The following is a 22,800-nucleotide window of genomic DNA, read 5'->3' as shown; positions in this document are numbered from 1 at the left end:
GTGAGGTTTAGAAGTTTCACAATCATGACAACAGGAAGTCTAAGACATTTTCCGCCTTCTTCTAAAGAATATGGTGTGGTTTGTCTGAAATGCTGTTAGTATATGCTTCATCATCAACATCATCCAAAAAAAAACATTGCTTTTAATACATAAATATGAATTTATTTTGTATGACATAATTGATCTACACATAATGTTGCATTTTTGTTTCTTTAAAGAATGAACACCGTTGAGTTAAATTACTTAACAGCATTTTGTCTTAGTGTTATGCAGGCAATATAGTTTACTGTCCATGCCGGCAAACATTCAAAAAAAATATTTTCCTTATCTCTCGTTCATTTTTGTTAAGTGTAATTTACATAGAAAGCCACTTGAATTAAGGCAAGTTTATTTGTAGCATATTTCAGTAACAAGACAATTCTTTACATGATGAAAGCATAAGAAATGAAAAACAACATTGCCGTGGCATCAATTTACAGGAAATGGAGCTGACCTTTTAGATTCCTCCAGAGATATAGCAGCATCGCAGAGGCAAACAAGAGACAGACGGCAACAACAGGAAGTAACAAGTGTGTGGGATGAAAGTGAAAAGAGTCAGGCTTGCTACCTTCAAACACATAAAGCAGAGGGGGAAAACAGATTGATTTGGATGCTACAAATAGCACAGAATGGGTGGATGACACCCACAAATGCACACAGCAGACATGTCAATCTCTTCGATTTACTGGTATTCATCCCCGTCTTCATCAATGTTTGTGTGGGTTTCATCTCACCTCTGACTGACAGCCAGCTCTCTGGGGATTCACCGGCTCCTGTAATGTTACACTTATAGAGGCCTTCATCAGACCTAGAAACATCACGGATGGTGACGGTTCCAGTCGAGCTGCTCCCAATCAGGAGGCCATCTTTATAAAACTGAGTGAGATTGAAGGAGGAGGCCTTGTTATGGATGCAGCGCAGAATCACAGCTTCCCCCTCTGCTACAGGAAGGGCAGGATTCTCTAGGATCACAGGGCCATCTGAGTAACAGAAAAATAATATATAACCCTTTACAATTTCAGCTGATCAGGGCTCCCTCACAGCAAGACACTCTGATTAACCGATTTCTGGATTAAACAATGTTTCCCAACAAATCCATCTCTACAGCAGTGGTTTTGTTTCTACTGTGTTTTTATTTTATTGTTGTCAATTACGCACACAATTTACACACCCTGCCTAGGCAACAGTAGAAATAGCAGCAAGTCCCTTTCTTACCACTCCAAAGTCCAATAAAACATGTTATAGCTAACATTTTTCTAAAAATAAAATCGTTTTTTTTTCTGTTTTAAGTTATAGAGACATGGGCATATACATACATTCATACAGCTAATTCAAATAATCACATAATCCATACTCATTTAGACGTCAATGGTAACAGAAATGTTAGGAACATTTCATAGTAATTGTACTGTACATCAAGATAACTTATTTAATCTAAAGACCATTAAAAAATATTCAATAATGTAAGCAGGTTAAAAAAATAAGACAGCTGTCTGATTTTAAAAGCTGAGGTTCTGGGATAATATATATCCTTCAATGTACATTAAAACCTCTAAAGATCACTCAAAACCAGAAAACAATATTTACATTTTAAAATTTTTGAAGTAATGTTTGGTCTTTTCAGTCGTTTTTTAGAAAATCATATAAAAGCTGGATAATTGACCTGTCCTTTTATTCAGCCAAAGAGTCACATTGCGTACTGTAAAATATGATCATTACAGTCTTAAAAACCAAGATGGAGAATATCTTAAAACAACAAAACATTTCCTTTGGATTGCTTTTTAAATGAAACATTACACTTAAATCTTGAAAATAAGATAATAATTCCTTCCATTTTTTCATTGAATCTGAGCCTTGTATGTTAAGCATGAGCTCATGTATCAAATCAATGAATTTTTTGTATAAACAGTTAAAAACATTAACCATTAGGCTGGTGTTAACAAAATGTGTTTTTCTGTACATGCCACAAAGTCAAAGAAAATGATGTATTTGATGGGACGGTGCAGCCACTAGAGTAACCACCCATCAAGTGACTGGAGCAAAAACAGTAACCGCTCATTGGTAGAAAAATACCCAGTGGTAGTTTGGCTGCACCCACCTGTTACAGTAACATTTATAACCTCGCTGCATGCTCCGGTTCCGGACTCACACCAGTACTGTCCACTGTCAAACAGGTAAACAGCATCGATTAGGCAGTTTGACCCATTTCTCTTTCCCCAGGTTGATGAACACTCGTTGTTTTTGATGTTCGTCGTGTTTCTCATTATTCTCCAGTCAGAAGAGTTTTTATTGTCCACACAGCTCAGCTTAACTGAATCGTGCAGAAAGAACTGTGACTTGTTGGAAAGGATTCTCACAACAGCTGAAAGAGAAAGAGAGTAAATTGTCTCTGAGTTTTGCCATGTTTTTAGTTGCTTCTGTTCAGTTACCACGTCCTAGGTTCTGCAGGGCTTGTTATACTCATTGAATCAGAATCAGCTTTATTGCCAAGTTTGTACAGACAAACAAGGAATTTGACTCCGGTACACTCTGCTGTGATTGAGGAGTTTTTTTCTTTGGTATATACAGGTCCTTCTCAAAAGATTAGCATATTGTGATAAAGTTAATTATTTTCCATAATGTCATGATGAAAATTTAACATTCATATATTTTAGATTCATTGCACACTAACTGAAATATTTCAAGTCTTTTATTGTCTTAATACAGATGATTTTAGCATACAGCTCATGAAAACCCAAAATTCCTATCTCACAAAATTAGCATATTATTAAAAGGGTCTCTAAACGAGCTATGAACCTAATCATCTGAATCAACGAGTTAACTCTAAACACCTGCAAAAGATTCCTGAGGCCTTTAAAACTCCCAGCCTGGTTCATCACTCAAAACCCCAATCATGGGTAAGACTGCAGACCTGACTGCTGTCCAGAAGGCCACTATTGACACCCTCAAGCAAGAGGGTAAGACACAGAAAGAAATTTCTGAACAAATAGGCTGTTCCCAGAGTGCTGTATCAAGGCACCTCAGTGGGAAGTCTGTGGGAAGGAAAAAGTGTGGCAGAAAACGCTGCACAACGAGAAGAGGTGACCGGACCCTGAGGAAGATTGTGGAGAAGGGCCGATTCCAGACCTTGGGGGACCTGCGGAAGCAGTGGACTGAGTCTGGAGTAGAAACATCCAGAGCCACCGTGCACAGGCGTGTGCAGGAAATGGGCTACAGGTGCTGCATTCCCCAGACCTGGGCTACAGAGAAGCAGCACTGGACTGTTGCTCAGTGGTCCAAAGTACTTTTTTCGGATGAAAGCAAATTCTGCATGTCATTCGGAAATCAAGGTGTCAGAGTCTGGAGGAAGACTGGGGAGAAGGAAATGCCAAAATGCCAGAAGTCCAGTGTCAAGTACCCACAGTCAGTGATGGTCTGGGGTGCCGTGTCAGCTGCTGGTGTTGGTCCACTGTGTTTTATCAAGGGCAGGGTCAATGCAGCTAGCTATCAGGAGATTTTGGAGCACTTCATGCTTCCATCTGCTGAAAAGCTTTATGGAGATGAAGATTTCGTTTTTCAGCACGACCTGGCACCTGCTCACAGTGCCAAAACCACTGGTAAATGGTTTACTGACCATGGTATCACTGTGCTCAATTGGCCTGCCAACTCTCCTGACCTGAACCCCATAGAGAATCTGTGGGATATTGTGAAGAGAACGTTGAGAGACTCAAGACCCAACACTCTGGATGAGCTAAAGGCCGCTATCGAAGCATCCTGGGCCTCCATAAGACCTCAGCAGTGCCACAGGTTGATTGCCTCCATGCCACGCCGCATTGAAGCAGTCATTTCTGCAAAAGGATTCCCGACCAAGTATTGAGTGCATAACTGTACATGATTATTTGAAGGTTGACGTTTGTATTAAAAACACTTTTCTTTTATTGGTCGGATGAAATATGCAAATTTTGTGAGATAGGAATTTTGGGTTTTCATGAGCTGTATGCCACAATCATCCGTATTAAGACAATAAAAGACCTGAAATATTTCAGTTAGTGTGCAATGAATCTAAAATATATGAATGTTAAATTTTCATCATTACATTATAGAAAATAATGAACTTTATCACAATATGCTAATTTTTTTAGAAGGACCTGTATAATAGTGGAAATAAAGAATATCGTTTTAAATGTACACATACAGTACTGTGCAAAAGTTTTAGGCAAATGTAAAAAATGCTGTAAAGAAAGAATGCTTACAAAAATGGAAGTGTTTTATATCATTTATTTTCATCAATCAACATAATGTAGTGAATGAACAAAAGAGAAATCTGAATTAAATATTTGGTGTGACCACCCTTTGCCTTCAAAACAGCAACAATTCTTCTAGGTCCACTTGCACACAGTTTTTGAAGGAACTCAGTTGGTAGGTTGTTCCAAACTTCTTTTAGAACTAACCACAGATCTTCTGTGGATGTAAGCTTTCTCGCATCCTTCAACGTCTTCATGTAATCCCAGACACACTCCATGATGTTGAAATCAGGGCTCTGTGGGGGCCATACCATCACTTACAGTAAGTCTTGTTCTTCTTTACACCAAAGATAGTTCTTAATGACTTTGGCTGTGTGTTTGGGTTCGCTCACTTAGCATTTTGTAAATTAATAAAAATAAGCAATCATCATTTATATTTCTGAAAGCATTCTTTGTTTACAGCATTTTTTCACACCTGCCTAAAACTTTTGTACAGTACTGTATACTGTATACTCACAGATGGTTAGCCTTGTTTCCAGCTTCCCATATCACAACCTTCTTCATGTTTCAACTCCTGTTTCATGCCTGCATTTCCCTCCATCACAACATGAGAAAAATCTAGTTTTCACTGTGTTGTGTTTAAGGGGTCTGGTATTGGGTGTAAAAAGTAGACGGCGGCTTACAATAAATAAGTAGGTGTTTGATGTAAAAAGCGGATGTGATAGCTTCAAATTTTTTTAAAGGAGAAGCCTGCTTTGGCTTGATGTGAGAAATGTCCCTAAAAAATCACGTCATTTGAAACATTTGTAACTGCAGTAATTTTGAATAATGTGGCTCAGAATGACAAGGTCTCAGTGAGACCAAAGTTTTTGAGTGTGAAAGAGACGTTCTTGCAGGGCTCCCCTTTGGTCTCAGTTGCTTTGTGGCTTTGGCTTCACTATCAGTCCTAGATTGACATTTCGCATAGTTGACAAGTTTCTGGTGAGTGAGGCAAGACTGAGCAAAGGTGAGAAAGTGTGTTAATGTAAGCTGTAAACATAACACGTTATAACCCTAAACTGCTGGTCAATAATAATAATAATGGTGATTTAAAAACTAAAGGGCCAGAAACAATTGTTTGATTATCATCACTAGTTATGGCTTTCACTCATAACATTATAAATATTAAATAAAGCAACATAAAGCAGAAATCTTACATCAGTTCTATTTTCTAAAACTTCACCTCTTGTAAAATAAGCAAATACTATAAAGTCAATAATACATCTAGAACTCACCAACAACAGTGCAAAGTGATGTGAAGTCCATGCTTCCTCGCTGTTGGTTGACAACAGACTAACCCGAGACTCTAAAGGTCTCGTTGCACCTTCGGTACAGGATGTGAACTGTTTCTGAAAGTCTTTGCTTTTATATGTGCGTGTGTTTGTGTTTGGGGGGCGGTTATTTTGGGTAAGATTTCTGGTCAAAAATAGTGTGTACTTGTACACACAATACTTTAATGTCCTGGTCTGAACTCTGGGTTCAGACCAGGAAGCAGGGTCATAGTTTAATGCTCCTCTCTGCAGCTTCTGTACTGCTACCCACCATTACCACCATTACCCAGTGTCTCGCCCACGGCCAAAATTTAATAGACTAAAAAATAATCTCAAATGAGGAAATCAGGAAAATCTAATAAAAATAAACACAACTCAGATTAAAAGAAAAATAAAATAATTAAATGTGGCTTACTGAACATAAGATCTCTCTCTTCAAAGACGTTGCTAGTTAGTGACCTGATTTGTGACAATCAGATTGATTTATTTTGCCTCACAGAAACCTGGCTGCAGCAAGAGGATTATGTTACTATAAATGAGTCAACTCCTACTAATTATTTAAATTTTCACATTCCTTGAAATACTGGGCGAGGAGGAGGAGTAGCAACCATCTTTCAGTCAAATTTATTGATTAGTCCCAGACCAATCAATAACTGCAACTCTTTCGAATATTTAATCCTTAGTTTTCCTCATCCAAATTGCAAAGCACTAAAACCTCTTCTGTTTGTTGTTTTGTACCGTCCACCAGGCCCTTACTCGCAATTTTTAGATCAGTTTTCAGACCTTTTATCTGATTTAGTGTTAAATACAGATAAGGTTATTATAGTGGGGGATTTTAACATTCATGTTGACACTGAAAGTGATAGCTGAAATATAGCCTTTAATGCTATCTTAGACTCAATTGGCTTTGCTCAAAACATTAACAAACCTACCCACCTTTGTCTTCATTCTCTGGACCTTGTGATGACATATGGCATTGAGTGTAAAGACATAACAATATTTTCTCATAACCCTGTCTTGTCTGACCATTTCTTAACAACCTTTGAGTTTAATTTAACCGAGTACTCCACACCTGAAAGAAAATTTCATAATAGTAGATCATTATCAGGCGATGCTGTAACAACCTTTAAAGAATCTGTTCCACTTTTAATTTCCTCATTATCACAGAAAAGCACAGTGGAAGGCAATAATTCAGTTTCTGCCCCTTCACAAATTGATTCTCTTGTTCATAGTGTTACTTCATCATTGCGTGATGCATTAGACAATGCAGCCCCCTTGAAAAAGAAGGAGGCTGACTCCCTGGTTTAATTCAGAGCTGCGTACTTTAAAGCACAATGTTAGAAAATTGAGAGAAAATGGCGCTCTACCCACCTAGAGGATTCCTACTTAATCTGGAAAAATAGCCTACTGTTGTATAAAAAGACACGTTACCAAGCTAGAACAACTTATTTCTCATCATTAATTGAAGAGAACAAGAATAATCCTAGGTTTCTCTTTAGTACAGTTGCTAAACTTACACAGAGTCATAGCTCTGTTGAGCCATCCATTCCCTTAGCTCTCAGCAGTCATGACTTTATGGGATTCTTCCAAAATAAAATTGATTCTATTAAAAGGAAAATCTTTGACATACTCCCGAAGATGATTACTTCATCCTCAGCAAGTGAGACAACATTGGAAATAACTGTAGAACCTGATCTGTGTTTGGACTGTTTTGATCCTGTGGAGCTTCCTGAGTTATCAGAAATATTAGCTTCATCTAAACCTTCAACTTGTATTTAAGGAAGTGTTCCCTCTGATTACCAGCCCCATTTTAGGTATGATTAACCTATCCTTAGTAAATGGATATGTATCACAGGCTTTTAAGTTAGCTGTAATTAAACCTTTACTTAAGAAACCTTCGCTTGATCGAGATGACTTGAAAAATTACAGACCTATATCCAATCTTCCATTCTTATCTAAAATTCTTGAGAAGATAGTTGCTAATCAAATGTGTGGGCATTTACACAGCAATGACCTGTTTGAAAAGTTTCAGTCAGACTTCAGAGCTCATCATAGCACTGAAACAGCTCTACTGAAAGTCACTAATGATATTCTTATGGCCTCAGATAATGGACTTGTGTCTGTACTTGTCGTGTTAGATCTCAGTGCTGCAATTGATACAGTCAATCACAAAATTCTCTTAGAAAGGCTGGAATATGCTGTAGGGATCAGGGGAACAGCGCTAGGCTGGTTTAAATCTTATCTGTCTGACAGATTTCTGTATGTTCATGTAAATGATAAGTCATCTTTAACCTCCAGGGTTAAATGTGGAGTACCACAGAGTTCAGTACTTGGGCCAATTCTCTTTACTATATATATGCTTCCAATAGGTCAAATTATTAGGCAGCATGGGATAAATTTTCACTGTTACGCTGATGATACTCAGCTTTACTTATTCATGAATCCTGATGAGCCCAACCAGTTAGATAGACTACAAGCATGTCTTGAAGATATAAAATCTTGGATGACTTTAAATTTTTTGCTTCTAAATTCAGACAAGACCGAAGTTGTCGTCTTTGGACCGGAGTCGTTAAAAAAGAAACTGCTTAGTCAATCACTTAACCTGGATGGCATTAAATTGACCTCCAGTAATAAAGTAAAAAACCTTGGTGTTATTTTTGACCAGGACATGTTATTTAAATCCCATATTAAACAGGTTTCTAGGATTTCCTTCTTTCATCTCCGGAACATTGCCAAAATTAGAAATATCCTATCCAGGAGTGACGCTGAAAAACTAGTCCATGCATTTGTTTTTTCAAGGCTGGACTATTGTAATTCTTTACTATTAGGATGTCCACAAAATGCAGTTAAAAGCCTTCAGCTGATTCAAAATGCTGCAGCAAGAGTTCTGATAAAAATTAAAAAGAGAGATCATATTTCTCCTACTTTAGCTTCCCTTCATTGGCTCCCTGTTAAATCCAGAATATAATTAAACATTATCCTCCTCACATGTAAAGCCCTTAATGATCTAGCTCCATCATACATCAGAGATCTGATTGTTCCATATGTTCCTAACAGAGCACTTCGTTCTCAGACTGCAGGTTTACTGGTGGTTCCTAGAGTTTCTAGAAGTAGAATGGGAGGCAGATCCTTTAGTTATCAGGCTCCTTTCCTGTGGAAGCAGCTCCCAGTTTTAGTCCGTGAGGCAGACACCCTGTCTACTTTTAAGGCTAGGCTTAAAACTTTCGTTTTTGATAAAGCTTATAGTTAGAGTGGCTTAGGTTATCCTGAGCTATCTTCCTTATGTTTTACCTCCATCTTCTTCCCTCCCTGTTGGATGGAGTAAGGGGGAGTCAGGTTTAGCCTAAACCGGCTCAGTTATGGTTGAGGTGCAAACACACCCTCCATTTCTGTTACCTGTATGACCCCTTCTCTTTTCCAATGGTTATGGTCAATCTGACAGAGAGAGGTATCCCAATCGTTGTGGTTTTTAATATAACAATGGCCATCAGTGGGCTCTAGATGGACAAACTGTCTACTTTTAAGGCTAGGCTAAAAACATTCCTTTTTGATAAAGCTTATAGTTAGAGTGGCTTAGGTTATCCTGAGCTATCTCTGTAGTTATGCTGCTATAGGCTTAGGCTGCTGGAGGACATAATGACCACTTTCACCCTCTTCGCTACATTCTCACACTACTCTCTAATTCTGCATTATTCGCTGTTATTTTAGCTTTTAACTTTATGTTCTAGGTTAATTGGTCACTCTAAATTGCCCTTAGGTGTATGAATGAGTGTGTGCATGGTTGTTTGTGTGTTGCCCTGCGATGGACTGGCGACCTGTCTAGGGTGTACCCTGCCTCTCGCCCATAGACTGCTGGAGATAGGCACCAGCTACCCCGTGACCCACTATGGAATAAGCGGTAGAAAATGACTGACTGACTTTATGTTCTCTCTCTTTTCTCTTCCTAGAAGCTACACCTGGCCTGACTCTGTGTCTACCTGTGACACCTTTCTGGAGAGGGGCATCGTCCAAGCTTCTGCTTGCAACAACTGAATGCTCACCCTCTACCGATGATCCACATAGGCCTGTCTTTTAGTGTTTAACCCTTTCTCTCTCCTAGACATGGCAATTGACTGAGCTTTTACTGTGACTAACTCTATGTGCTCTCTTTCAGACTCTAACCTTGAAAACTGTCTCAGAGTTTATCTGTTCTTTCTTTCTAGGTGAAATAACTAAAGGAGCTACATCCATTAACATTTACTTTTCCGTCCCATAGAAAGTACTTCTGGATCAGTGCTTCTTTGTTCTCTTTGTGTCTCCGCTTTGTTCTCTCAAACCCCCCGTCGGTCGTGGCAGTTGGCCGCTCACACTGAGCCTGGTTCTGCTGGAAGTTTCTTCCTGTTAAAATGAAGTTTTTCCTCTCCACTTTCGCTACATGCATGCTCAGTATGAGGGATTGCTGCAAGGTCAACGCCAGTGACTGTCCACTGTCTCTACATGCTCATCCGGGAGGAGTGAATGCTGCAAGTCACTGACTGGATGCAATCTGCTGGGTTTCCTTAGATAAAAAAACTTTTTATCCAATTTGAATAAATAACTGAATCTGACTGCACTGTTCAATGGTTAGGATTAATTGGAATGTATGTACCTGACTTTTGTGAAGTGCCTTTTGAATTTGCGCTATATAAATAAACTGAAGTGAATTGAATAAAGGGCAAGAACAATTAACAATAATTTTGTTTCTGAATTTAAAAGGAGAAAATTGTTCAGGGTTTAACTTTGATCAATTTTGATTGATACTTAGCTTTGCCGACTTCAGAAATGGGAAGATAATTACTTTTTAGCCAGTAGTCGCCTTCACAAAGTACTTAAAGCCAGGGCTTGAAAGCCAGATTGCAGATTAAAGTTGACCCGCACAGCCTTCCTTTCCCCACAGGATTTCCTGGATTTTGAAGTTTTTCATAAGCCATAAATATTTGGTGGTGTCAATCGAACTGAACCCATGTGGGGTGGAGCACAGGATAACCTATGTTAGGTAGCAGAAAATCACAGAGTGACTGGGTGAGGTCTGTCTGCGGTTAGTGGGGAAAACCCCTCCAGCCGTCTGCTGAGCCTGCAGCCACTGCGGCCTGTCTGCGGAGCTCTGCTGCACCGAAAATACCAGAGCACATTTCAAACTAGGCTCACTCTTGGTAAACTGACTGCATGGATGAAGTTTTGAGGTCGACTTTCTCGCCTTGAAACTACTTTTTGTCAGAAAACAATAGGGGTATAAAAATGATAAATTTCTGCACTCACCTTCTCCATTGACCACTGCTGGTGAGTGCATTATGGGAAACCTATCTTACCCAAATAAGCAGAAGGATGCATCAATGCATCCTCGATATAGGCGGAACAAGAACTGTGCCAAAACGTGCTTTGGTCCGTCCAACAGCACGGTCGACCAATCAGCGATGTCTCATGTGTTGAGACCCACAGCCATGGATTACAACATGAAAGTCCAGTACGAACTTTTCTGGAACTTTCAAAATAAATCACATAAACCTACTTCCAGCCAGACAGCGGACTTCCCATGATACCATTGTACGTATAAAAAGCCCCCCTTTCCAACAAATTGACTTCTTCCACACCGATCTCGAGGGGATCTGGATATGAGAGACAGCGCACTAATGTCTCTTTGCAGGCAAACAGACATAACTCTTCAAACTGGATCCAAGAGTGTCATACGATCACGCGGTCATATAGACTAAGTTAAGTACAAATGAATTGCTGTTTGTGGATTCGGTATTCATTCATGAACGGGGTAATTAACGTACAAGCGTGGCTTGACTTTTCTCTCTGAGGTCTACAAAAGCGAACTGTGTTTCAGAGAGTTCCCAGCAGAGACCTTGTCTCTACAACGCCGAGTGGAGAGGTTTTCTCAGTTTAAAGGAAGGACAGAAGAACCGCATCACCGTGGTTACGGAAGTAACGGGCAGTTTGGTCGGTGGACAGAGCGAGCCGCCCCATCCAATAGCTACGGAGGTTAGCTGCAGCTAACCCTTTGTTCACAGAGCTTTCTTCAAACTTTGTCGCCCCGGACAACTTTTCCTCAGCACGGTGCACATAAGAGGTTAGGTTTGGGCAGAGAGATAGAAGTAATTTAGATTGAAATAATCTAAACATTTATTCGTTTTATGATGTTTGGTTTTGTTTGTGTTGAAACTCAGGTATTTTAGTGCTAGCAGATTCAATTCAATTCAATTCAAATTCAAAAATACTTTATTAATCCCAAAGGGAAATTAAATATTAAAAATTAGATTATCTGCTCTGCACACGTGCTCAGTTTGTGTTCTGTGTTCGTGTTTGTGGTTTTTAAAACAAAGTTAAGACAAACTTTATTTAAAGGGCAATTTTAAACACAGAAGATTGGCTATAATGCGCCGTCCACGTTTATGCATTTTAACCCTTTTATTAACGGTATTTTAAAGGTATGTGTTTGATTCTGATGATAATAAGCTTATTTTGTTAGCTTCAACCGCTAACAGATAAGAACACATGCCTGCCTACTAAAGATCATTTACCCAAAAAGGTTGTGAGTTTTCAATCCAGTAAAATAATATTTCCCTAAACATTATTTTACTAAACTTGATAACTAAGTAAACACTATTAAGCCCCATTTCTCCAGAAAGATTTGGTCCTTTTTCAAAATATTTCCTTAAACATTTTACTATTTCCTAAATATTATTTTTTTAAATATTATTTTAATAAATAAAGGCAGCTAATTAAACACCATTGAGAATTAGTCATCCAGAAGGTTGGTTTTATTCAGCAAATCATTCTTAAAATATTATTTTATTAAAAATAATATTTAATCTGATCTTGTATTGTGAATGGTTGTTTAAAGGTTTGCTGATTATTGCCTAAGTTGGTTCCAAGACTAACTTAACTTCACTTCCAGATTCTTCAAGATAATCCTTGGTTCTCAAACATAAACATTGCATGGTAATGTTGCATCACTCTTTCGGTCATGATTTTCAATCATCTTTAATCAACTTGTTTATATTGTACATAGCCTATTAGTCTTCATTATCTTTCATTCTGCTTGGTAGTTTAGTTGAATTGTTTTAGCATAGTAAAGAGTTTGTTGATTGAAATATGTTTGACTTTGAGTTGACTTATTCTTGTAAATAAATTCTTGTATTTTAAGATATTGCGTGAATTCATTCCATGTGTGTGCAGAGTTTATGCTGTTCTATAATGTCGGAGCTTGGCTCATCCCTTTCAATTTTGTCCTAATACCACTACTTATTCGGCTGGTATTCACAGGACAACCCTTAACAGACCGAAATATTATTTAATAGAATATTAAAATATTAATATTAAATAATATATTTATATTCATAATCACAACATATGTCTTCCACTGGTACCTACCTTTTCCGGTAGGTTAATGTTGTTGTTTTTTGAAAATGTTTAGTTTTTTTGAAATGTTGTTGCATTTTTGAAATGTTGTTGAGTTTTTCGAAATATGTTTGGGTTTTTTGAAATGTTGTGGCATATTTTGAAATGTTGTGTTTTTTGATTTGTAGTTGTGTTTTTTAATTTGTTGTTGTGCTTAGTTAATGTTGTGTTTTTTGAAATGTGTTTTTTTGAAATGTAGTTGTGTTTTATAATTTGTAGTTGTGTTTAGTAACTTGTTGATGTGGTTTGCAGTTCAGGGCCATCGTACTTTTCAGCTCAAATTAAACATAACAATACCTCTGTTGCTGTGAAAGTAAATAGGTAATCTTAATAAATACAAAATCAACAGAAATAATGAACCTGTTTTTGTTATAACAAAAACTGGAGCTCTTTTGAAAAAGTCCCCAATGATCAGACATTTAAATCAAAAAAGTCAGCAGCAGAACACTTAACAAAAATCATTTTCAAGCTCACTATATCAGTTTATATAACTGAGTTTAATGAGACTTCTGGGACTCCTTTGATAGATCTGGAGGCTGAGTGGAAACAGCTTTAACTTTTCTCTCTTCTGGTAGCGGAGCGTCGTGCAGATGAACAGCAATGAAACCCCTGCTCTAGTCTTTCCCACCTGTAGTTTTGTTGTGCATTTGTGTTCTTTTGGTTGATAAAAACTTGATGTATTTTGCACCCGGGTCATAATAAAGCATCACACAAACAAAAATTGTCTCTACAATATTTACCCGTCATCTTGGAAATAAAATATTAAATGTTTCCATGTACCTCCTGCACTGTGCTCACGTACCACTACGGGTACGAGTACCCCGGGTTGGGAATCACTCTGCTTGGCGACTTGAGCTGTTTTTCCCAATACACTAATACACTGGTTACGTAGAAATATCAATATAAATAAAATTGCAATAGCGGTTGCGCAGTTAGATATTGTGCACTTTATCGTCATTGTAGTTGGCTTGCAATGAATTAATAGAGTCAGTCTGACTTGCCGCGGTAATGTTAATTTGAAGTAGGATATTCAATATTCTAGCTCACGGTTGATCCGATTAAGGAACTCAGATTTCGGCTAGTTGCTCTCTGTTGCTCCCTCTTCTGACGCGCGGTGGTTCACTTAGGGGCCGTCAATAAATTTCCGAACCAATCACTCTTGGGAAATAAAAATAAATAAATTCCTTGTCTTGTGACCAACTGAAACAAAACCAATGGTAAATCATGCTACTAGATTACATTAATGAGGCACACTCATTTTTATTCCATTTTAAGCCTTTTTATGCTTTTTAGGATTTTCTTTGGTCAACAATTAGCAGTTTACTTCAATAGCTTCCAGGTCATGTGACTCATTGACACAAAATCTGTCTGAAATTGTTCTACTAGACTGGATAGATGATGCACACCCTTTTTATATCTGATTTTAATGCATTTTCTATTTTTTATAAATTTCTTTAATCACAAATCATGATTTTTTCAGTAGCTTTTAGGTCACATGACCCAATTATACAAAACTAATGTGAAATCATTCTACCAGACTGAATAGATGAGACACACTTTTTTTTTAAAGAATTTTTGTAATCACAATTGATTGTTTTGATTAAACAGGATTATATTGCATACTGCCCTGCGATGGACTGGCGACGTGTCCAGGGTGTACCCTGCCTCTCGCCCATAGACTGCTGGAGATAGGCACCAGCTCCCCCGCGACCCACTATGGAATAAGCGGTAGAAAATGATGATATTGCATACTGTGATCAGTTGCAAGGTAATTCTCAAAGCTTACAAGCTAGAGTCAAATGCAAAACATTCATTTTAGCGGATCACACCTGCTTTTTTGAAACGGTCCAGCTTTACTGTATAAGTCTTCAATGCATGAACCACTTTCTTGGTATATCTGATTGCGAGTTAACCTTACTTTGGAAATAGAGGGGCACGGACGTTGTCCCTTCACAAATAAAGGGGTCAAGCATGCTCATCCATCATTCAGAGCTATGCTCCTTTTGTCCACATCAGCAGTTGACAGGAGCGGCAAGTGTGTGATTGTATTTTTTAAGTTCATGTTTCTCATATTTGTAAACATTTACTTCATCATTCTAAAACTGATATCAACAAATGTTCAGATTTGCTGGGAAAGACAGTTTTAGCCACTTTAAATATTTATAAATTCTTATGTTGCTTATGCAGAATATTGCAAGGCTGTTTAATGTGTCTGCCCATGCATCGGGAGTGGTGGACGCCAATTACCTCCTAAATCCCTCCACAGCTGGAATGATTCTGTTTGGTGACAGAACAGAGCTCCCTCCTCACAGTTTACAAAAGGTAATATATATGTTTGTTTATTGTGATATTGTACCAATGTAAGAAGTAGAACTCTCACACATCAGCCACTCAGTTAAACATAACTGTAAATCAACAAATCTGCATATATACCAGTAATCCATTAGTGAAGAGTTTTAATAATACCTCTCTTTTAGAAGGTGTACTTGTCACTAAAACAATTTACATACAGTGCATCCATAAAGTATTCACAGCGCTGCACTTTTTCCACATTTAGTTATGTTACAGTCTTATTCTAAATGGTATCAATTTAATCTCTTTCATCACAATTCTACACACAACACCCCATTATGACAATCTGAAAGAAGCTTGTTTGAGATTGTTGCAAACTTATTAAAAATAGAAAAGAAATCACATTTACATAAGTATTCACAGCCTTTGCTTAACACTTTGTTGATCCACCTTTGGCAGGAGTTACAGCCTTTTGAATATGATGCCACAAGCTTAGCTCACCAGTTTGGCCCATTCTTCTTTGCAGAACATCTCAAGCTCTATCAGGTTGGATGAGAGAGGTCTGTGCACAGCTATTTTCAGATCTCTCCGGATGTTCCATCAGATTCAAGTCTGGATTCTGGCTGGGCCACTCCAGGACATTCACAGGGTGGTTCGGAAGCCACTCCTTTGAGATCTTGGCTGTGGGCTTCGGGTCGTTGTCCTGCTGAAAAATGAACCGTCGCTCCGGTCTGAGGTTAAAAATGCTCTGGAGAGGGTTTTCATCCAGGATGTCTCTGTACATTGCTGCATTCATCTTTCCCTCTATCCTGACTAGTCTGCCAGTTTCTGTTTTGAAAAACATCCCCATAGAATGATGCTGCCACTACCATGCTTTACTGTAGGGATGGTATTGGCCTGGTGATAAGCAGTGCCTGGTGTTGTCCAAACTAATCAGACCAGATAATTTTGTTTCTCATGGTCTGAGAGTCCTTCAGGTGCCTTTTGGCAAACTCCAGACAGGCTGCCATGTGCCTTTTATTAAGGAGTAGCTTTCATCTGGCAACTCTACCATTCAGACCTGATTGGTGAGTTACTGCAGAGATGGTTGTTCTTCTGGAAGGTTCTCCTCTCTCCACAGAGGAATGCTGGACGTCTGATAGAGTGACCATGGGGTTCTTGGTCACCTCCCTGACTCATATCTCATAGTTTAGATAACCGTCCAGTTCTAGGAAGAGTCCTGGTGGTTTCAAACTTCTCCCATTTACTAATGATGTAGGCTGCTAATTGTAGAGACACATCTTTAAAATGTGGAAACCTCTAAGAGGTGTGAAAACATATTTTAAGAATGTTTCACCACACTTTTTAGTCTAGTTGTTATTCTTAAAGCACTGCTAGAAGTTTTCATACCCCATAGGTTGTTCCACAAGTGATGCTGTATGTTGTGATTATGAATATGAATATATTATTTAATATTTAATATTAATATTTTATCAAATAATATTTCGGTCTGTTAAGGGTTGTCCTGTGAATACCAGCCCAGTAAGGCGATGGTATTAGGACAAAGTCAAAAGGGATGAGCCAAGCTCTGACATTATTGAACAGCAAAACTCTGCACACACATGGAATGAATTCACACAATTTCTTAAAATACAAGAATTTATTAACAAAATAAGTCAACTCAAAGTCAAACATATTTCAATCAACAAACTCTTTACTATGCTAAAACAATCCAACTAAACTACCAAGCAGAATTAAAGAATAACAAAGACTAATGTGCTATGTACAATATAAACAAGTTGATCAAAGATGGTTGAAAACCATGACCAAAAGAGTGATGCAACATTACCATGTAATGTTTATGTTTGAGAACCAAGGATTATCTTGAAGAATCTGGAAATGAAGTTAAGTCAGTCTCACTCAATTAGGCAATAATTGGTATACCTTTAAACAACCATTCACAATGCAAGATCAGATAAAATATTATTTTAATAAAATAATGTTTTAAACAATCATCTGCTGAATAAAACCAACCTTCTGGATGAACAATTCTCAACGGTGTCTCATTAGCTGCCTTTATTTATTAAAATAATATTTAAAGAAATGTTATTTGGGAAATAGTAAAATATTTAAGGAAATATTTTGAAAAAGAACCAAATCTTTCTGGAGAAATGGGGCTTAATTGTGTTTACTTAGTTATCAAATTTAGCAAAACAATGTTTAGGAAAATATTTTACTGGATTGAAAACTAGCAACCTTTTTGGGTAAATGATCTTAGTAGGCAAGCACGTGTTCTTAACTGTTAGCAGTTAAAGCTAACAACAGAAGCAGATAGCTTAGCACCAGAATCAAACACATACCTTTGAAATACCATTAATAAAAGGGTTAAAATGCATAAGCGCGGACGGCGCATTATGATCATTCTTCTGTGTTTAAATCACCCTTTAAATAAAGTTTGTCTTAACTTAACACACAAACACAGAACACAAAACTGAGCACGTGCTAAGCAGATAGCCTGCTAGCACTAAGTAGCTGAATTTCACAAAAACAAAACAAAACTTCATAAAATGAAAAATGTTTACATTATTTCATTCTAAACTACTTCTACTACTGTGCCCAAACCTAGCCTCGTATGTGAACCGCGCCAAAGAAAAGTTGTCCGGGCAACGACGAAGTTTGAAGAAAGCTCTGTGAACAAAAGATTAGCTTCAGCTAATCTCCGTAGCTGTTGGGTGGGGCGGCTCGCTCTGTCCGCCAACCAAACTGCACAGTTACTGCCGTAACCACGGTGATGCGTCCCGTTGTCCTTCCTTTGGGAAACTGCTTCACTTGGCTTGCTGAGAACTCTCTGGAACACAGTTTTCTTCTGTAGATCTCAGAGAGAAAGTCAAGCAACGCTTGCACCTTAATTACCCCTTTTCATGAATGAATACCGGATAAACAAACTGCAATTCATTTGTACTTAACTTAGTGCGTATGACCTCGTGATCTTATGACACTCTTGGATCCAGTTTGAAGAGTTATGTCTGTTTGCCTGCAAAGAGACATTACGCGTTGTGTCTCCTGTCCCAATCCTCTAGAGACCGGCGTGGAAGAGATCGATTAATTGGAAAGGGGGTGTTTTTATACAGCCAGTGACATCACGGGAAGTCCGCTGTTATCCCACTTTCCTGGCTGGCTGGAAGTAGGTTAATGCGATTTATTTTGAAAGTTCCAGAAACGTTTGTACCGCATGTAGTAATCCATGGCTGTGGGTCCCAACATGTACAACAACATATTTCAATATATTTTCTCTTTATTAAGCAACACACGTTGGAGTGAAAAAAACTATTCATACTTATTACATGTTTATCTGCTTTAATGCTGTGAAACCACAAATTACAATGCATTTTAGTGGAGTTTTATGTGATGACCAAAACAAAGTACAATGATAAAAACACTTTGTTTGCTGCTGTTAAACTAAGCAAAACCTGAAAAGTGTGGCCTGCATGTGTGTTTAGCTCCCACCCAGTCCACACTTATAGAACCATTGGGTTTTTTACAGCTGCAAATGTTTTGTCAATATGTTTCCTCCAGTTTCAGGATGTAATAATGGCTCAAACAAATCTTATGGATTGTCCACAAAAAGACTTGTCCTTTCTAAAACATTAATATGGTTTGATATAAACCCTGGATCACCAATGACCTGAAGGACATACTTAACAAGAAAAAAAGAGCCTTCAGAGAGGAAGACACGGAATTATTGAGGAGTATACAGGTCCTTCTCAAAAAATTTGCATATTGTGATAAAGTTCATTATTTTCCATAATGTCATGATGAAAATTTAACATTCATATATTTTAGATTCATTGCACACTAACTGAAATATTTCAGGTCTTTTATTGTCTTAATACGGATGATTTTGGCATACAGCTCATGAAAACCCAAAATTCCTATCTCACAAAATTAGCATATTTCATCCGACCAATAAAAGAAAAGTGTTTTTAATACAAAAAACGTCAACCTTCAAATAATCATGTACAGTTATGCACTCAATACTTGGTCGGGAATCCTTTGGCAGAAATGACTGCTTCAATGCAGCGTGGCATGGAGGCAATCAGCTTGTGGCACTGCTGAGGTCTTATGGAGGCCCAGGATGCTTCGATAGCGGCCTTTAGCTCATCCAGAGTGTTGGGTCTTGAGTCTCTCAACGTTCTCTTCACAATATCCCACAGATTCTCTATGGGGTTCAGGTCAGGAGAGTTGGCAGGCCAATTGAGCACAGTGATACCATGGTCAATAAACCATTTACCAGTGGTTTTGGCACTGTGAGCAGGTGCCAGGTCGTGCTGAAAAATGAAATCTTCATCTCCATAAAGCTTTTCAGCAGATGGAAGCATGAAGTGCTCCAAAATCTCCTGATAGCTAGCTGCATTGACCCTGCCCTTAATAAAACACAGTGGATCAACACCAGCAGCTGACACGGCACCCCAGACCATCACTGACTATGGGTACTTGACACTGGACTTCTGGCATTTTGGCATTTCCTTCTCCCCAGTCTTCCTCCAGACTCTGGCACCTTGATTTCCGAATGACATGCAGAATTTGCTTTCATCCGAAAAAAGTACTTTGGATCACTGAGCAACAGTCCAGTGCTGCTTCTCTGTAGCCCAGGTCAGGCGCTTCTGCTTCTCTGTAGCCCAGGTCAGGCGCTTCTGCCGCTGTTTCTGGTTCAAAAGTGGCTTGACCTGGGGAATGCGGCACCTGTAGCCCATTTCCTGCACACGCCTGTGCACAGTGGCTCTGGATGTTTCAACTCCAGACTCAGTCCACTGCTTCCGCAGGTCCCCCAAGGTCTGGAATCGGCCCTTCTCCACAATCTTCCTCAGGGTCCGGTCACCTCTTCTCGTTGTGCAGCGTTTTCTGCCACACTTTTTCCTTCCCACAGACTTCCCACTGAGGTGCCTTGATACAGCACTCTGGGAACAGCCTATTTGTTCAGAAATTTCTTTCTGTGTCTTACCCTCTTGCTTGAGGGTGTCAATAGTGGCCTTCTGGACAGCAGTCAGGTCGGCAGTCTTACCCATGATTGGGGTTTTGAGTGATGAACCAGGCTGGGAGTTTTAAAGGCCCCAGGAATCTTTTGCAGGTGTTTAGAGTTAACTTGTTGATTCAGATGATTAGGTTCATAGGTCGTTTAGAGACCCTTTTAATGATATGCTAATTTTGTGAGATAGGAATTTTGGGTTTTCATGAGCTGTATGCCATAATCATCCGTATTAAGACAATAAAAGACCTGAAATATTTCAGTTAGTGTGCAATTAATCTAAAATATATGAATGTTAAATTTTCATCATGACATTATGGAAGATAATGAACTTTATATGCTAATTTTTTGAGAAGGACCTGTACAGAAGCAACTTAAAGTCAGGATAAGACACAGCAAGGAGGTGTACAAGAAGAAGAACAATATCAGAGATGTGTGGTCAGGGATGAAGAAGATCACAGGCGTTAAGCAGAAGGATGATCAGACCGATGGATTTCTGGACAGAGCCAATGACCTGAACACATTCTTCAATAGGTTCAGTTCAGAAACAAGCTCAGCATCCTCCTCTCCTGCTCACAGGCAAACAGACATCTCACCCTCCTTTGACCCACAGCTTTCCTGTCACACCTCAAATGCTTTATCTTTCACCTCAGCCCTAAACCCTTTGGCTTCTACATGTTTGCCTTCAACCAAATCAGAAGATGCTGATGCTCCCTTTGCTTCCCCCTTCCACTTGTGTGTCTCAAGAAGTCAGGTGAAGATGCAACTGGAGAGAATAAGAAGGCTGCAGGTCCAGATGGTGTCAGCCCTACAGTCCTGAAGGGCTGTGCAGAGCAGCTCTGTGGGATTCTGCAACACCTCTTCAACCTTAGCCCGGCCCTTCTTCTGGGCCAGTGGTTCCAGTGTTGTGGAAGACCTCCTGTCTTGTTCCGGTAACAATGAAACCTCCCCATCAGTCCTCAATGACTATAGACCTGTTGCCCTGTGTTGGGACCATCCATTTTGGTCGCACATTATGACATGCGCAGCTCAACAGACGTCGCAGCTCTGACGTCACCAAGAGTGTAAAACCCAGAGGACATGACGTTTTGGGGCCATTTCCCACCTGTCACTGGACAGCGTATAGGGGGCGCATATCTGGAGAAACAAAGCTCGCAGGCAAACTTTTGCTCCACCAGGCCATTCCCGGAAGAGCTTGAAAGCTGGAAATCTGTCTGATACGAGGAGATCAGAGGATTTATTTGCAGATCGAAGAACACGCCACACTCGGCGCAGGTAAAAAAACCTACTGAGGTTCTATTTCATCCCTACTGACCGCCAGAGGCGGTGCTTCAAGCACTGAATGATCATTCTTGCACATGTGCAGGTCAAGACATTAATAACAACATGGTCACATGTGACCATGTTGGCTCATGTGAGTCTATATAGTCACATGACACCGGGAGCCCAGTCCCTTCTTTCTTCTCGCGCGCAAGTTGATGAATGCAGGTGTTGACTTGTGTTTGTTTGTTCGTTCCTCGTTCCTCTTGCTGCTTGCTGCTGGGAGCCTCGTGATCGTTTGTGGTCGGAGCTGCGGGTGATTCTGCCCTCCAGAGGCTGCGCAAGCTGCCTTTTCTTCCAGGATTTCTGGTAAGTTTGTTCGGCTCGCCGGTAGCGTTATCTGCTCGTGTTGAATCCGTTCATTCATTTATACGTTGCTATTCCTGATTGTCCGACTCGCCGGTAGCGTTTCCTGCTCGTGCTGAGTCCGCTCATTCATTTATACGCTGACTCTCCGGTGGCGTTTTCTGCTCGTGTTGAGTCTATTTACTTTCTTCGGCAGTGGTTTACTGCTCGCTTTTGGCTTTTGTTTCTGCCTGTTTGTCCGACCAGCCGGTGGCATTTCTGCTCGTGCTGAGTCCTACGGCTTGTTGCTGTAACAGGGTCTGGACGGCATTTTTTCGGCCCGTTCGACCCCATCTGTCCACTGGGTCATGGACAATCTTTGTTGTGCGTCCTGTTCGGCTCCCCTACAGCCAGAGGACGGTCATGACATGTGCCCTTCCTGCCTTGGGGTCTGACCATCTCAGGGAGGTGCTTTCAGATCATGCCTGCTCTAATTGCAGCGTTCTGCCCCAAGCGGTGCGGTTGGCCCGGCTGTCCTCGGTGGAGCACCCTGTTGACTGGACGGTCTCTGTCCAGCAGGATCCGTTGACGCTTAGACAGGGTACGGCCTCTACGAAACGGTCTGCTGAGGATGTGCCCTTGGCATCTGGGAGGAGAGCCAAGCGGCGCGGGCTCCCGGGACTGTCCTCTAGACTGGACCAACTTTCTACGGAGCTGGCCCAGATGAAGGCCCTCCTTCAGTCTCTCCGGACGGGTAGTGGCCGCAGTGAGTCTTCCCCTCCTGAACAGGCCGGAGGGTCCTCGCATTGCGAGGATGATGTTATTTTGGTTGCGGCCTCAGGCACCCTCTTTCGAGAGGCCTTTCCGGAATTGGGCTCCCGGACCTCAGGTTCGGGCTCCTGTG

The 22,800-nt window shown here is 39.8% G+C and overlaps 1 protein-coding gene across 4 annotated transcripts in view; it reads right to left on the bottom strand.

The window, feature by feature from the left end:
* The window catches only part of LOC124880423 (low affinity immunoglobulin gamma Fc region receptor II-a-like), a 38,406-nt gene that overhangs the window by 903 nt on the left and 14,703 nt on the right, over positions 1–22,800 (bottom strand). Inside the window, exons 1-4 of one of the 4 annotated variants that reach the window (XM_047385529.1) lie at positions 12,968–12,994; positions 2,138–2,401; positions 774–1,019; positions 494–607 (exon numbers count right to left, since the gene is read on the bottom strand). In XM_047385529.1, coding sequence (XP_047241485.1) covers positions 494–607; positions 774–1,019; positions 2,138–2,303 — 526 coding nt within the window. In that variant the 5' untranslated portion in view covers positions 2,304–2,401; positions 12,968–12,994. Of the gene's footprint in view, positions 1–493; positions 608–773; positions 1,020–2,137; positions 2,402–5,536; positions 5,631–12,967; positions 12,995–22,800 lie in introns of those variants that run through there. The other 3 variants (XM_047385526.1, XM_047385528.1, XM_047385527.1) reach the window with 3 other exon arrangements.

The sequence above is a fragment of the Girardinichthys multiradiatus genome, chromosome 14 (genome assembly GCF_021462225.1).
Source record: "Girardinichthys multiradiatus isolate DD_20200921_A chromosome 14, DD_fGirMul_XY1, whole genome shotgun sequence".
NCBI classification, from domain to species: Eukaryota; Metazoa; Chordata; class Actinopteri; order Cyprinodontiformes; family Goodeidae; genus Girardinichthys; species Girardinichthys multiradiatus.
This window is presented reverse-complemented; position numbering and strand designations above follow the sequence as displayed.